The 16,889-nt window shown below is 35.4% G+C and overlaps 1 protein-coding gene across 2 annotated transcripts in view; it reads left to right on the forward strand.

Annotated features, from left to right (window-relative positions):
- The window catches only part of LOC148955474 (peptidyl-prolyl cis-trans isomerase FKBP4-like), a 60,622-nt gene extending 44,458 nt beyond the window's left edge, over window positions 1–16,164 (forward strand). The window contains exons 6-9 of one of the 2 annotated variants that reach the window (XM_089102375.1): window positions 1,562–1,731; window positions 4,533–4,721; window positions 6,306–6,681; window positions 15,930–16,164. In XM_089102375.1, the coding sequence (XP_088958501.1) occupies window positions 1,562–1,731; window positions 4,533–4,721; window positions 6,306–6,674 (728 nt within the window). In that variant the 3' untranslated portion in view covers window positions 6,675–6,681; window positions 15,930–16,164. The remainder of the gene's footprint in view (window positions 1–1,561; window positions 1,732–4,532; window positions 4,722–6,305; window positions 6,682–15,929) is intronic. The other variant, XM_089102380.1, reaches the window with a different exon arrangement.
- Window positions 16,165–16,889: the final 725 nt, after the last annotated feature.

Raw genomic sequence — 16,889 nt, forward strand, 5'->3', positions numbered from 1 at the left:
TGAGTGTGTCGCAGAATATCTTCAAATGGATCTGATTGACATACAGTGCAATAATGAATTTAAAGCGCATGTTTGAAAGTTCAGAATCAAAATTTTTTTTTTTTAACATTTACGTCCTAAAAGAAAAATTATCCAATTACAGAAATTTGGCACAAAAGTTGTAAGCGTTTTTGGTTCAACTCACACCTGCGATTCATTTTTTTTTTTTTTTTTTTTTTTTTTTTTTATGAAATTGACCAAACACAAAAGATTTAATAAACATAACGGACGCTAGCCTTCAACACTACAATTACCCAGTTACGATGTGCAAATACCCAAATTGAGATCGACTTGCAAAAGTTAATTGAAAAAGGGGAGGAACAAATATCGCACTAGTGAAATAATTATTTGTCTGTGATTAATTTTTTATTTCATTATTTTGTTAGTATTATATATTTTTAACAATGTTAATTTAGTATCATTATTGTTATTATATTATCTATGTTTATATGTAAAAATAATTGTTAACATAATTAATGAAAATTCTATATTTTTCAACTAGTCACTCCAAAAAATATCTATAATAGGTCTAAATATAATATGGGTATATATAAATCTATATGTAGCCTACGAAATAAAGAAGCACTTCCAAAGTGACCTGCAAGATAATTTGGGTTGGCCACCCCTGTTCTAGAGTGATGCTTCAAATTATTACTTAATTGACTTACCTGCAAAAGCATCTCTTTAGAAAGATAATTATCCTATTTTGTTACATTCTTCTGTTTACACATATCCACAGAATCCTTATTTTCTTTTGATTCCGACAGCATAACTTTTATTACTTAATTTTTATTATATGGAAATTTTCAAAAATGATTCTTTAAAGATCAAGGAGCTGATATGAAATTTTCACAGCAATCCCTAAAAATATGCTGTGATATCTTATAAATGGAGTCTTAAAAAATGAAAGGTGCCTTTTCCAAAATAACTAGGCTCGGGCTGAAAACTGATGTCTTATAATCGGATAAATAGTACGTTTACATCTTGAATTATCGGCCTAAATTACTATAAGAATTTTTAGCTACCAGTTATTGAGCACCAACAATAATATTTTAGGAAGAATCAGAATTCCTGGTTGTTATTCCTCTCTTTAATACAAAATGTAAAATTTTCTTACATTTGAGCTAATCGTAGTCAATAGTAAAACGTAGGTATTTTCGAAGGCCACACTGCATTTCTGTGACGATAAATAACAGTTCAAATAGGGATAAATCATTTTATTAGACAGTGAAAAAGCAATACTAGTATATCTGCTGATGACAGTCGCTGTATATGTGACCGAAATTTCCAGTATTTATTTATTGTTTTTTTTTCACTGTCTAATAAATAGGATTTACACCTGTTTGATCTGTTATTCATCGAATAGCAAAACCAGTCACAATATATAGAATTAGAATTGCCCATAAATTTGTGGAAATTTAGGATTTGGGAGGTGGGGGAGGGGCCGAGACATAGCCCCCGTCTCACCCACGTACATCACATGTTTATTTTTTGCCTTAAGAAAAATCTCCTTTTTATTTAGCTTTGAAAGATGAGAAGCTTAAAGAGAAAGATCAGTTGTTGCTAGCGGCTCATTTGAATGTGGCAATGTGCGCTTTGAAAATGGAGAATCACATTGAAGCCAGGGATAGTGCAACAAAAGCATTGGAAATAGATAGCGAAAATGAAAAGGGTCTCTTCAGAAGGGGAATGGTAAGCTTTTTTCCCATTATGAATAGAATCGTTCGGTGATGGAAAACTTTCACCCAGGGAAAAATTGTCTTTAAATAAGATTTTTCCCCATAAAACTTGTCCCTGGATAATTAACTCTAAAGTAGACTTGATCCTGAAAGAGGAAGTTTTAAAAACTTCTAAGACAGAAAACAAATTTCTCTCAACCTGGAGCTCTACCCATCTTCTGGCATAGACGCACAGAAGGGAAATGTTTACCTGTAGCCAAGTATTTCATTATCAGAGGATCTGCCGAAAGTGTTCTCGGGTGGTGGTTCATTATCAGAGGATCTGCCGAAAGTGTTCTCGGGTGGTGGTTCATTATCAGAGGATCTGCCGAAAGTGTTCTCGGGTGGGGGTTCATTATCAGAGGATCTGCCGAAAGTGTTCTCGGGTGGTGGTTCATTATCAGAGGATCTGCCGAAAGTGTTCTCGGGTGGTGGTAAGAAAAATAATATAAAGTGATGTGGCGATGCATAAAATTTCCCAGATTCTGATCCTAATCCTGTTCCCACCTCAGTATTGATTCCAATGCGATTCCACGAATGCTTTTTTTTTTTTTTTTTTTTTTTTTTTTTTTTTTTTTTTTTTTGTATTAGTATTATATTGTATCGACAATAATCACTAGACTTTAAGTTATCCTAATTAAGTCTGGATATAACAATAGTGTAACACAGGAGACGATTATCAATCATTTGATTTGTCCATATTTTTGGCTTAAAAACTTAAAAGCAAAGAACCTTGTCAAAAGTGAATAAGCAATGTGGTCCACTCAAAGAGACCCATCTTGTTCGTCTATTGATTCGATAAAATAAAAATTTGTAGCCCAATAAGGGCCATCTCGAGCAAGGAACTCGACAGATTATACCTTCACGATGTTACTATCTTCAGGTTTCCTTGTGTGGAGTCTAAATGTGTTTTAATCCAGTGATTTACTTTGTGGATCAAATACGAAAAATACAGAACGATGGAAATAAATGAAAAACTTGAGATAAATATAAACACTTAGAAATTTCTTTTGGATTTGGTCCCAAAGCATACGTTTAGTATTAGTTAAATAACGATAATCGACGAAAATCAAGAATAGTAACTACGTGTGTTAATGTCATATGTCATGAAGTTCTAGAAACAACAAAAATAAAATCAAACAAAAAATGAAGCTCTAAACAGTCTTCAATGAGAATATTGGGAAATGAATATTCCCAAGTTCTAACATAAACAGCTTTAGTTCGTGCACAGACGCGAAATTTGTGTAATAATTGCTTCTATAACTGGTTTATTTATGGCTTCTCTCTTCTGTAACTCGTTTATCAGAATAACAAAATTTATATTTGGCTTGTTAATATTTAATTTGGGAGATAGGAAGAGGATATCCAGGCAAGTGGCCTGTATAATGTTGAGATTTCTGCCAATTTGACTTCCTCCAGTTTGTAATATTTTTCATGTAATTTCTTATTCTTTAGAATTATATAAGAATAATTTCTTATTCTTAGAAATTCATGTAATTTCTTATTCTTTGAAATTATTGGGCCTCATTTATGGATGCATGCCCCAACTGAGATAAAATCTTGTGTACGTAGTGGGTCTTAGTTCTCTGAATCTTTATTCTAGTCGAAAAAAAATCCCGATTATGGTCAAGATAAATAAGAAAATTACTCTTGTATTACCACAGCACTGAATACGAATATTACGTTGGCTTATTGATAGGTTGAGGAAAGGGAACTTTCTTAACTAATGGAAGGAAAAAAAATTCACTGGGCAAACCTCAAGACAAATTAATAATGTGCTCAAACAAAGATCAACGTTGTAACTAAACTCTCTCAAGGAGTCCTAATAAAAAAAAAGAAGTCAAAATGACGTAAAACAACTATCATGAAGCAGTAGCGAAGATTGTCTTATTTATTCACTTGACCTGCTTCATAATAAGGCTGCCAACTAAGCAGCGTTGTTGCAATTAAAAATCACTTCATATAAATTGGATTATCCAGTCTCAGCGACATAAAGTAACAGCTTTATTTGAAGAAAAAGATGCAACTTTATTCTTTATATAAAAGCTGATTTACACAGGCTAAGCGTTCCGAGAGTCGAGGGAAAATTCATTCGATTTCTGATTTGATTCGAATCCTCTGAAGAACTCTAACTTTTATGCCGTTTCATCCTTCCATCACTAGTAACATGCAGATCCGTTACTGGTCATGAATTTTAGGGTACTTTGTTAATAAAGCTCTGAGGAATGGACCCATGGCCCAGAGAGGGTTCTGGGAAAACATCTTCGAAGTTATCACCCCCATTCATTTTTTGCTTGCAACTATAATAGTGTGGACGTATGCTACATGTAACACAAGTGTTTTCCAAACTCTGAAGACGTCAATGTCTTCTAGCTAGGAAGAGGTGAGGGCAGAAACTTGTAAACACCTTTCCACCCCGTAATATAGGGTGTAGATATATTCCTCAAAGTCCTAGTTTGTCCACTTTTCTGAATAAATTAAAATTTACTGTTCTGGAGGAGGGGGGAGCTAAGCACTCAAAGCGCCTTCTTGGTACTTAATTTAGGTACAAGATCTACTTGCGAAAGTTTTATTAATGCAGTACAACAATTCTCAAGTTTATCTGCCTTCTTAGGCCCTATTTCGGGCACAAAATCCATTTGTGATAGCTTTATTATTGTAGCACAACAATTCCTAAGCTATCAATCTCGGTTATTTGGATCTGCTTTTAACTGGGTCCTCACCTTTTTAAGAATTTTTTTCTCTTTCGTTTTCTTTCATTCTCTGTCTTTATAGGCTCATTCTGCTCTGGCCGAGCCCGAACTTGCCCTTAGAGATTTTGAAAAGATTGTTTCAAAAGACCCGAACAACAAGGCTGCGCTTAATCAGATTGCAATTTGTAAGGCCAAAATCAAGGAACTGACACAAAGAGAGAAACAGCTTTATTCCAACATCTTCAGGAAAATGGCGGAACAAGATAAACTTGTAAGTCTGGCTTTAAAATATTTTAATATGAATTTCTTTTGATACCCTTGATATTCCCGTCACCAAGACCACTGGTAGTAGGGGGTACTATGGGACTATCTTGTTAGCCTTTTTAGCCAATGCTTAACCGTAAAATGCTTATATTTATGGAATAAATTGAACACTGGGACATAAATGAAAATCAACTTCCGTTGGGTAGAGCCTGAAGAGTATGGGTAACTTAAAATTGTGGAAACTGGCGCTTGTGTTGACAGAAAAAAACTATCGACGCCATCTAGTGTCTGGTGATATTTGGCATTGTTCAACCTCTGTAATTGTTTTTCTGTTAGAAACTGAGATCAGACACTTATTATTACCCTAGTTACACCAATTATTTTTATAATAATTAATAAAATAATTATTTTTGTTATTACGCTAAAACAATGCAAAATGTCACCAAATGCTAGATGGTGTTGCCATTTTGTTTTTGTCGACACTAGTACCCGTCCTACTCTCACAAGCTACCCACAATCTTTGGGTAAAGCCCTGCTTCTCACAAATGTTCATGTTCGATTCGTTTCTTTTCCTTCTTCGCTTCATTTAGAGAGGATGTTAATCAACTCAATCTACAAACATTGCTGGAGTAACCATTCTGAAAGTCTTTTACGATGTTTACCTGCTAGGAATTTTCTATCTGAATAAGTGTAACCATCATGTCTTAAAATGCACCCAGGCCAAGGCGAGGGAATCGAATTTTCAGTGCCCCTCGCCTCAAGTTTTTTATTTCCTGTCTAAATTTCCGCTTCTTTTTTTTTTGAGCTAGAACTACCAGCACTTATCGGGGAATTTCTTAAAACTGTTCAAGTCATCAAACCATCCCTACTGTCTTCAATATATTTGTATATGTTGGCATGTTTAAGTCTATCCCAAATTTTTATTTAATTAGTAGGATGTTACTTCTATTAATCAAAAACAGAAAATGAATGTCAATGAAATTTAAGCGGAATAAATATAGTTTAATACTAATGCAGTTTTTGCTGATTTTCTCGCTATTTAGTTTTTTTTTTTTTTTTTATATTTCCTAACCGTTCTCCCATACATCATGGCAGCATTCATATCCAAAAAAGCTAGTCTTTGATTAGCATTTATATTTTGATGAGACAGAATAAGCTACTAAACTCTGGGATAAATATTGATTTTTGTACAATTATGTTTTTTCTTACCAAACAGATGAGCACCTGTGGTTTCTGTCTATTCCGGAAAAAGTTACGCTTTTGAAAGCTTGATCAAAAACTTATAATCTATGGTGTTCCTCTTAAACTTATTAAATGGAGAGTTTGTGCAAAGTCTAAGTTCCAGTTCGTGACTTGGTCATGACGTCCAATCAGCTCCTGAAGTATTCTAAAAATATTAAATTTTTCGAAACCTTACACCTGGCTGTTTATTGGGCTCAGCTTTTACGATAGAAAATTGTCCTGTTTATAACAAATTGGTCTTAATTTTCGGTCTGCTTAACTTCGAAAGATAAAATGTCGTCACTTAGTGTTCTAGACTTGATTTACTTTCATACTGAACCTCCAAATCATTAATTGTTTTGGTCTGAAGGCATGTGGAAACAATTCTTGGTCATGTGGCTGGTGGGATGATAAGCAACGTGGGGTGAACCTTGATGTAGATCTAAAAAAAGTAGAGCGTGAGAAGCAACAAGAATTAGAAATGGCGAAGGCGCAGCGGAAGAAGGAAATTGCAGCACAAAGACAAAGAGCCCTAGAAATTAAAAAGGCGCGGGAAGAGGCTAAGAGAAAGGAGGAGGAAGCTAAACGACTTGAAGAGGAATTGAAACAAAAAGAGGAAATGCATCCAGAAAACTCAAATCCTCCCCTAGGGAATTATGATGTGGTGGAAAAAAGTAATGATAAACAGAATGAGGACGCAGAAGGTGAAGAATCTTGTGGAATATTAACAAACGTGTAAATTACAGGTACTGCCGTCTTTTGAATGCTGTCACTATCATGCATCTCAATTGCACTGTAATCTCCTAGTTAACATACGTTTGATTCATTGCAACTCGTTTACTTTCGTTTGAATAGCTAAGCTAACCATACTTATTGGTTTTTTCCCTTGTGCATGATCCAAAAGCAAGTAATATGAATACTGTAACTATGTTTACTTGCACTTTTAAATAATTGGTATTATTTTGGCATAATGCGGTAAGTAATTTTTCTGTTTGTGATCTAAACTGTTTTGTGTTTGGTGTAAACGTCCAAAGGTCGCATGTAGTATGCCGGAAATTTAATGGTTGAAAACGTCAAGTCAAGAGAGAAACATGATTGAAATCAAGGCAATAAACGGTATAAGGTCATTGCCACTAATCACAAAAGGGAAACAAATATCCATAAGAACAATCTATGTTTAACCTGTCATTTTTAGCCTGAAGGGCATATATTGTTTATTTATTCTTTTTTAGATTTATTACATTAAACAAATAAAAAAAGATAAGTTGTATAACATGATAATAAAGAGTGACGCTAAACCTTAAAACGAACAGAATTTGCGCTATACTTTAGGGGGCGCTTGCCTTAATCCCTGCTCTTTACACTAAAGTCTAACTTTGAACTTCGGAAACCAATACATATTTAGAGTTGTCCACCTTTTTTGTTGCAATGTTTCGAAAGATAATTTACTCAATTAGTTGTACTTGCTGAAATATATGAAGTTTGAGCTAGAGTGAGAAAGGTATAATTTTAAGGTGGAGTGTTTTGATAGCCATTTGACAAATAAAAACTGACCTTTATCAGCCATGTATGACTATATGTGTTGTATTCTAATGAATTACCATAGAAGGAACGTTAGATTTGTGCGTAGAGAGTAGATGGCCGAGGGATACCGCACTGTTTAGTTAATCCATGTTGGTGAAACTTCAATGGAAAAAATTCTAATTTACTTAATAATTAGTTTTAATTTTCATAGAATAAATAAATCATAGACTTCATGGTGATTTGCATACAGAAGCAACTCACAACGGCTTAGAGGTATGCTCTATGAAACTTGTAGATTTTATGAACTTTTCCGATGCCTTCAACTCAACAACTGTCTTATAATTTTTTTGTGGTGAAAATTTACCCCCATTTGGGCCAAATCGTGCACTTGTAATTTGTAATACTTTACGTAAGTCCAAAAAGGAACCATAACTCATCTGAACAATGGGAATTATTAGTGTCCATGGTTAAATAAAATTTGGAAAGCAAGAATTGGGGGAAAGTATAAAGCCCGACGTTTTAGATTTTTATATAGTATGCAAATTTCAATAAGTTTGGAGGTGCTTGCGAAAGATTTAACTTTTGATATGTCCTCTCCTAAAATAAATGGAAAAGAACTAGCCTTTAGTGGCACTACTCACAAGAGAGTAGAGATGATTCATTCCAAAAGTCAAGGTTATGACTAGACAAGTTAAGCAGGTTCAAGTTAAAAAACACCCTTGGCAATATGACTCGTTCCTCCCATAACATCGTCCCAATCAAGTTAGGACTAAACAACTTATACACCATATTAACTTTATTCCTTTTTACCTTCAAATTTAATCGCAATAATAAAAGCTTCAACCTGACCCTCTATCCATTTGATAAGATCATCCCTTTCATTATAATTCAACTTACTCTTCACAAGGCAGCCAATACCCCAACCATCAACCACCACTTGGTTCTTGAAGCAAAAATCATAACCTAGAGATGAGTACAGAGAGAAAGACTCGCTAGAATTTACAAATTTTTCACACTATCCTGCAATGTCCAAGCAAGTAGAAAATTCTTCAGTTAATTCCAAAATAGCCAGGTAACTCGTGGTAATTCGGACATTCCAAGATCAAAGTCACAGACTCTCTTCATTTATATCATTATCAAACGGCAACCGAATATAGTAACTCTTTAATTGCGCTTTAGCTCAACAGTCAGTTTATCATCATCACCGACAATAACATCATTCATTTATATCATTATCAGACGGCAACCGAATATAGTCATTCTTTCATACGCTTTAGCTCAACAGTTAGTTTATCATCATCACCGACAATAGCTCTCGATAAATAATCCTGAAGACTAGAGTGATTTAGACCAAAGATCATCATTTTCCACAATGAGGAACAAAAGAAAATTAACACCTCAGAACAGACAAGAAAAAAGAGGAAGAAGAATAAACATGGAACACAGGGCGAACGCAAAGTATAAGTGAAGAAAAATAAAAGAGAAATAAACAAAAAAAGAGAAAAAAAAATAATCAAAGAAATCATATCAACTTTTAGCGCACATTATTAAGCAACATCGTCGATAGACCGTTAATGACAGGGAAGCGAATCACTCGCGAAAAGTAGACAGATCCGGCTTTGACTAGACCATACTTTCTTATTCCCATATTTATCCCGTACTAGCTTCAGAACATCATGTCTTCATTTCGTCAGGTTTTCCAAACATACAAAAATACCAGTGCGAGCTAATTTCGGCTTTCCATTGAAAATTTAGAAGCATGGTCTTTAGACTTGAATGTTACCAGCACAATAGCAATTACTTCCTGTCGATTAGTAGGTTTGTCTAGCTTGAATCCTCTCACTTTGATCTTTGATTAGATATTTCAAGCTCCATTTTATTTGTTATAATTTCAAGGACTACTGACTTCAAGTTACTTTTGGAAGTTTGTTCAGCCCCATTGAACATGGTACTATTTAATCTTAATTCTCGCTCATACTCATCAAGCTTTTACTCAGTCACGTTCATCCACTGCTCAATAAAGGAGCACTGTTTTTTAAATGCTGTAGTTCATTTGAAAAAAAAAATCTCGACTTGAAATAAAAAACTAATGAAAAAAAAATAACGATTTTATTTTCAAACGCCATAAAAACGGTCATGCCGATCAGCGGCAGTTTTTGTCATAGTAAGACACAGAACATATGAAAATCACAGCCATAGCCATCGTCCTGCAAAAACATTGATTCGAAATATCATAGTTTCAAACTAAACACAGTCAAGCGAATAAAAAGAATAATGAACTAAAGAAAATAAATATATACAATTATTGACTAGTGGGTGCAGAATTAAAAATCTTGACGAACGAGGGAACAAAACTACTTGCATACCACATATGCCGTGCCGGTACCGGCTAAATATTTGGTACTGGTTGAGCTACATTTCGCGAGTGCCTTTGGCGCGAAGGGAGATGCTCAGGGGGGAGGATTTCACGAAGCCGTGGATTTTCCAAAATACCGACACCAAATTTTAAACACAATTCATCAGGGCGTGTCGATAGAGTTTAAGTGAAAATTGTTTCAAAAAAAAAGCAATAAGGGACTTTGGGAGATTTTGACACTACCAGAAGAGGTCGGTACTGGATCCTTTCCAGGCGGTCCTTCTGGTCTGAAGTCACCCCGTAATGTCAAACGGGACAAGCATATTCTACCAGCGGTCTGACAAATGTAAGAAAAATACGCAACAGGTGGGGGGGAGGGGTTGGAACACCATGACGAGCAAGGAGTTTTAAAGAAAGGATACCCAGGTTTGCCCGTTTGATCATCTCCTGTGTCTGTTTATCCCACTCCAGGTCATGTGTGAGATATATTCCCAAGAGTTTGATATCCATGATGCCTGAAACATTCTGTAAAGCAAGGAATGAACAGTCCCTCAAAAAAGAAAAAGTTAATACGAGCGATTTTTCACGATTGACGATCATTTTGCCCTCCTCAGCTTGGCGTGATAAACTCGCCATTATTCTGTTTGCTTCACTTGAAACATTCTTTTCACCCAGCTCCAGTACGGATAGATCATCAACGAATTTAAAGCGATCCGACTCATCATTTGCCAACTCGTTAACCATAACCAAAAAAAGTAGAGGGCATAAAATTGTTCCCTGGGGAGCTCCACAGTAAATTGGCTGGGGATCAGAATAGGCTGATTTATACTTAGTTTTTTTACTTCTACCTGAAAGAAAATTTGCAATTATTCTTATCAAATATACGTCAACGTTAAAATTTGTCAATAGCTTGTGGATAAGGGTTCTATGGCAGATCAGGTCAAATGCTTTCTTTTGGTCAATCGCGATGAGGTTGACCCAGCGTCAACCTCAGATGGTTTAAAATCTTATCAAGCAAACTAACTAAGTAATGGCTTGTTGAACTCTTAGGAATATTACTGAATTGCTGAGCGTCAATTTTATGCAGAATAAAAGTTTTCAGCCACCCAGCGATGAAACTTTCATAAATCATGCTAAAAATAGGTGTCATCATAATAGGCCGCACACCAGTAAAATCACAGGGGGCTCTTTTTTGGGGATAGGGGTTGTGAATCCACTTTTCCAATTTCGCGGATACTGGCCTGACATTGTAATCTTGTTGAATATTAAAGTTAACACAGCACTTAGGATAACTCTTAATTTCTTGTTGCAAGACTAATTAACCAGGCAAGACTAATTAACTAGTTAATTAGGCAATTAACTAACTGTTTTAGACCTAATCCTGCTTCCAAAGACTCAAGTCGTAGTTCGTTAGCATCACCAAGTAGGAACATACCACCCATGGGGTATTTACCCAGTACGTAGTCAGCGCTTAATTGAAGTTTTTCCCGGAAAGCTTTTTGAGAACTGACATCTTGTCCTGGCGAATAATAAAAAACACAAACAGCTATACCATTATAATGGGAGGGCAGGCGCTTGGGCTTTGCAAATACCCAAAGAATCTCATCATAATCATCAAGCACAGGTACCTTTATCTGAAAAGCAGGAATTTTCGTATTGATATAAATTGCAAAAGCTCCTCCCTTTTTTCCAAGCCAGTGGTCATCTGGTCTGCGAACTTCACTTGCAATCGACGATCTTTGCGTTTTTGTTGCACTAACTGCGTCCTTAGAAAAGGATTGTTTGCCTCTGTAAGCTGCCAGTTTTTCATCTAGTCTCAAATCATTTTTCTGAGTAAGGTCTTCCATGACGGGCTGGATTTCTTGTTCTGTAACTTTAATCCTGGTAATAAGAGCGGTTGATACCGAAACGTTCTGTAAATTGGTATTTTCTGACGCGTGTCCTTTAAGCTTGTCTTCGCATATCTCTTTATAAATGGTAAATAGTAAATATAATTGATCTGGTTTCGGCGCTAGTTTTTCTAACGGTCTTTACACCTATTTGCAGTTTTTTGTTGCCTCAGCTTTATTGCATTCAAGATACAAAGTTGGTTTCATTAACGAACTGGGTATCTTGTGTACAATAGTAAAAACCAAATAATTTTGATTTCTAGTTTTATCATTTCTTTTCGAATTTATCACTTCAACGGCGCGTACAGACCATTCAGGGTAGCCCCAATACCTAGCTAATGTCAGCTTATGAACGGCGAATTCAGCCATCTACTTTACTAGCCCACATTTAATTAGTAAATTAGCTTCAAAAATACAAATAGTTTGTATCTGTTGGTGGTACCGTACAATTAGTTCAATGAGTCATTCCGAAAAATAGCAGTATCCGATCGCGTACAACGAAAAAGTCACGTGATACTTTAATCTGTAACAGAGTATTGTGAAACTTTTGTAATCAATGAATTAATTATATTTTCAAGCTCAAAGAATCAAATTCAAGCTAGTCAAAAAGATGTTTTCGCTTTAAGATCTAGTTCAAAACTGAGTACAAGAATTGCGAAACGGGAACAGGGTTGTCTTTCTTCCTCCTCCATAGGTTGAAAGTTGAATCTCTCCTTGACTTTCTAGAGGCAAAAAACAAACAGATCATAGGCTACTTCTAACAGAGTTGGGACCTCCTTCGCTCCTCCACATAATTAAGTTAGATCCTGATCCCCGAAAGTTCTAATTAGGACATTAGCTCTAACTTCCCTTAAGTCAATCAGTTCGTCGTAACGAACTGTAAGTAAGGAGCGATGCGGCTCAATAGTAACCGAAACTAAAAGACACAGTTTTTGGTAACAATGGATATATCGAAAGAATCAAATTTTGATGCTCATTCAGAATATATAAGATTCATTTAAGTTTAATGTTACCCATCAAAAGTTACGAGCCTGAGAAAAATTGCCCAATTTTTGAAAAAGGGGAAACACCCCCAAAACATCAATTGATCTTAATCAAAATCGCACCATCAGAGAACCTTACCGTAGATGTTTCAAGCTGCTATATAAAAAAATGTGGAATTTTGTAGCTTTTGCCAGAAACAAGATCACGGATGCGTTTTTTTTTTTTTTTTTTTTTTTTTTTTTTTTTTTTTTCAGGGTTGATCGTATCGAACCAATTATCCTAGAAGGTCGTGAGTAGGACTCATTTGATCGGAAGTAAATAGTTCCAGTACTCTTTTTAAGGGATCAAAAATATTCTAGGCCTGCTGGCCCCACTGCAACGCCCATTTTTTCCCAAAACTCTTCTGATCAAAATTTTGAGATTGCCATTTTTTTTATGCATAGTCGATAGATTTAACAACTATGTCTTTTAGGATGACCTGACCCCCACAACCCCCGGGGGAAGAGGTTCAAGCAATTAACTCAGCTCATTGTTTACATATAGTATTGGCTACTGGAAAGTACACAGATACTTTTCGGAGGGGGGGGGGATTTCAGGCAGAGGGGAGGGGGTTATGTGGGAGGATCTGCCTACGGAGGAATTTTTTGTGAGGGAAGGGATTTTCCATGGAGGGGGAGTTGAATTTCCTTGCATTATTTAAAAGACGATCAGAAATTATAATTAAAAAATTAGTTTTTTCAACTGAAAGTAAGGAGCAGCATTAAAACTTAAACGAATTCAAATTATTACGAATATGAGGGGTTTGCCCCTTCCTCAATACCTCGCTCTTTATGCAATTTTTTTTTTTAGAACTTAAAAAAAGCTCATTATTCTAACTAAACGGCTCGTGTGTTTCATGGGTCATTCTTAAATAACTGGAACAAAAAGTCAAACTTTAGCGTAAAGAGCGAGATATGGAGGAGGGGGTGACCCCCCCCCCCCCTCATATTCGTAATAATTTCTGTTCGTTTTAAATTTTAATCCTGCTCCTTACTTTCAGTTTACAAAACTTGTTTTTTAATTGTAAGTTCGTTAAGATCCGACAACTCTGTTAGATAAATTTCTTGATGACCAGAATTCAGTAACCGCCTTCCCTACATATATTTTATCGGGTGTGAATACCGAACATGCACAACTGGGACGCTTACTTTTAACTTACCCAATTTTTGGTTGAAATCCGACAGCCTATTAGTTTGGTTGTCGTGATGATAATGGTATGGGGCCTTGCTTAAGTCAAAATAGCTATGGACCCCTAAAGGTATAACTAGGACACTTGCTCTTGGCCTTTTGCTAGATATTCTGATGACAAAAATTTACCCCCCCCCCCCCTATTCTCCTCCTACACAAGAAATAGATCTGGCCTCGATCCTTAAAAGTTTAACTGTGACATTAGTTCTTACTGAGGGGTATTAGCTCTGAGGACATTATTCAGGTCAGTTTCGTTTTCCTTTTTGTTTTTTCTTTTTAGTGGGGTTGAAAAAAACAAAATTTTCTTTCTGAAATATTGTTGCACATTCTTCACAGTGCGGAGGAACTTTCCTCAAGTTTTACTATCTTCTTACCGTTAAAAGACTATGAGTTTTCATCCCTATCGTTACCGAGCCAGAGACTGCAGATTACGATAAATGAAAAATAAAAAAATGAAATGGTATTTCATATCCGTGATACAATGAAAGTTCTGCAAAGACTATAGTTTGAGATATTCTAGACTCATGTAAATTAGGACAAAGCTATGGTTACATACGATGGGCCTAAGAAAGGCGAATTATTCAACTCCAAATAATTTAAAAGACTTGAAAGATACTGGAGAATGTTTGATGCGTTAATGGATATTTAACTATCAGCCCTTCCCACTTGTCAGTCACACCAGTTTGCAAGAGTCTACAATGGCATCGTTGAAAAGAGGCTCAAACATAGCGTTCATATTTGTAAAAGAATTTGTTTGCTTTCCTTTTTTTCAAGATCCCGCCCGTGCATTGGGCTACTATTTTCAAGGCTTTTGTATGAAGTGCTGCCCGAATAAGTCAACAGCCACTACTTCCAAAGGGGATGGTCACCTTTGAGGCTTTCCTGTAATTGGAGTGGCTCGTCTTATGGGCCAAGAGCTTAAGCTGTCATTTGAGCAAGTTTTAATATCCACTAGACGTGGATCCGTACGGCAAAGATCTACTTAAGCCTTTCTTTGTCTTGTATATACTTTTTTATATACTTCTATATAAAATACTTTTTATTATACTTTTTTAATACTATTGTATTTTATGATAAAATATTTAAATAAACGTACAAAAATCGAATATAAACTTGTTTTTATATAAATAAAGAGTGACTTAGATTTAGATAGAGCAGAAATTAACATATATAAGTAGGGATATGCCGCTGCCTCAGCCGCAAGTAAACCTTTATGGGATGTGATTCCTTTTTACTTAAAACATAAAATCCGAAAACACCGTTTTTGTTGATAGTTGGCCAAAAATTCAGTTCAAAGGTCAAATGTGCTAAATTTAATAATATATTTTGTATCAACAACCCACTTCTTAGAGCCTCCTCTCCTTCTATTAAATTGTATAATTGTATTTCTAATTGTTGAGGTAGATTTCTAAACTCAATAACCATTACGTATTTGGAGTGAGCATGAAAGGTAGATTCGTTTAATATACGTTGTTTCAAATTTCTATTTTTAGAGTTTCAATTGCTATGGACATGGGCTTCCCTTTACTTACCTGATACTAGCAGGAACGGTTTAATGGAACTTATAATGCAAATTAAAAAAGATATAGATGAATTGCTACACTAGATGGCTTCATTAAAATGGGTAAGAAGAAAAACCAGTTTCTTGGAGTGCATTTTCTGGTAGTCAAGAAGTCAATGGTCTTTTTCTTATGAATTAAGAGGCATATAAAAACCAGATAGGGATTTTTAATCATCTATAAAATGCATATAATGCAATAGCCTCGTTTATTGACATGCATATTTTTACTAATCATGGCAGCATGCAAATAGCTGTCAGTGGTATAAAGAAAGGATTGTCAGTAATACATAAGAAAACAACCAAGCATCATCAGTTAACATAAAAATGTATATAATTCAAAACAGACAGAAATTATGAAGGCTACTGCCTCGTCATCACCCTGCTTTTTAATCTAAAGAAGACAGTTTTTCGTCCTAGTTTAGTGTCTTGTCATTACCTTCTAATTTCTTTCAGAGAAATGAAGAAAAGCCAGAAATGCCAGTTCCTGATGAGTGGTCCAATGGAGAACTCTCAAACGTGACTATGATCGACAGCTAGTCAAATTTTGAATGCGACTTTAGCCAAGTTTTCTTTGTGCAAGCTCTGAATTCACGATTATTATTGGCAAACTTCGTCGTTTAAATTGTGTCTGTTTTCTTTCAGTTCGTGTGAATTTACTGGCAGTTCAATACATTTCTAATTTCATTTACTTATTTGATGGTTTTAATTCCTCTGCACTGAGACTTAAGCCTTATTGAAAGTTGGGTTAGGAGGTTCTTGACCATCACTTTTAAAATCTTTGAGTAGGTGGAGAATTAAACCCTTGGAAAGGCACATTTGGTTTACAAGTTCCCTAAACAAAGTGAAATACTAATTTATTTTTCAGAGGACATTACGATACAGATGTCAACATCCCAAATGTCAAATGCTGCATATTAGAGGTGTTTTTAAGGGGGAAAGGGTTGCGGCTATGAAAACCTCAAAACTACAATTTCAAGTTTTGATATTCTCAATTTATTTTGACAGAGGGTCTTGGGAGCAACACAAGATGCAACGTTTTTGAAATCCTGTCTTTGTAATAACAAAAAAAGGAAAAAACTTCTTCAAAGATTTGGGGGTTTTGAATGGGCTCTTAATTGCTAGCATACCGTCAAAACAATTTAGGGGTCATAAAGTGATGTCACATCATTAAAAAAAAATTGAGTTCTTCAGGGCTGTTTTTTCTGTGTTTTAACGTATATACCTCAACTTTGTTGGGGAGCTCGCGCATGGTCTTGAGCCGTTATAGTAAGGATCTGAAAACGACTAAAGATGTATTCAAATATTAGCTTACAGAAGGAAAATGTAGCTTGACTTAAAACTACCATTCAGTCTGCTCCAGAGTTCAGCAAGTATCGTGTCCGGCACACTGACGCTTAACTAGAAAATCTGATT

This window comes from Artemia sp. Qi Xiang Cuo, chromosome 2, assembly GCF_049724085.1.
Source record: "Artemia sp. Qi Xiang Cuo chromosome 2, ASM4972408v1, whole genome shotgun sequence".
NCBI classification, from domain to species: domain Eukaryota; kingdom Metazoa; phylum Arthropoda; class Branchiopoda; order Anostraca; family Artemiidae; genus Artemia; species Artemia sp. Qi Xiang Cuo.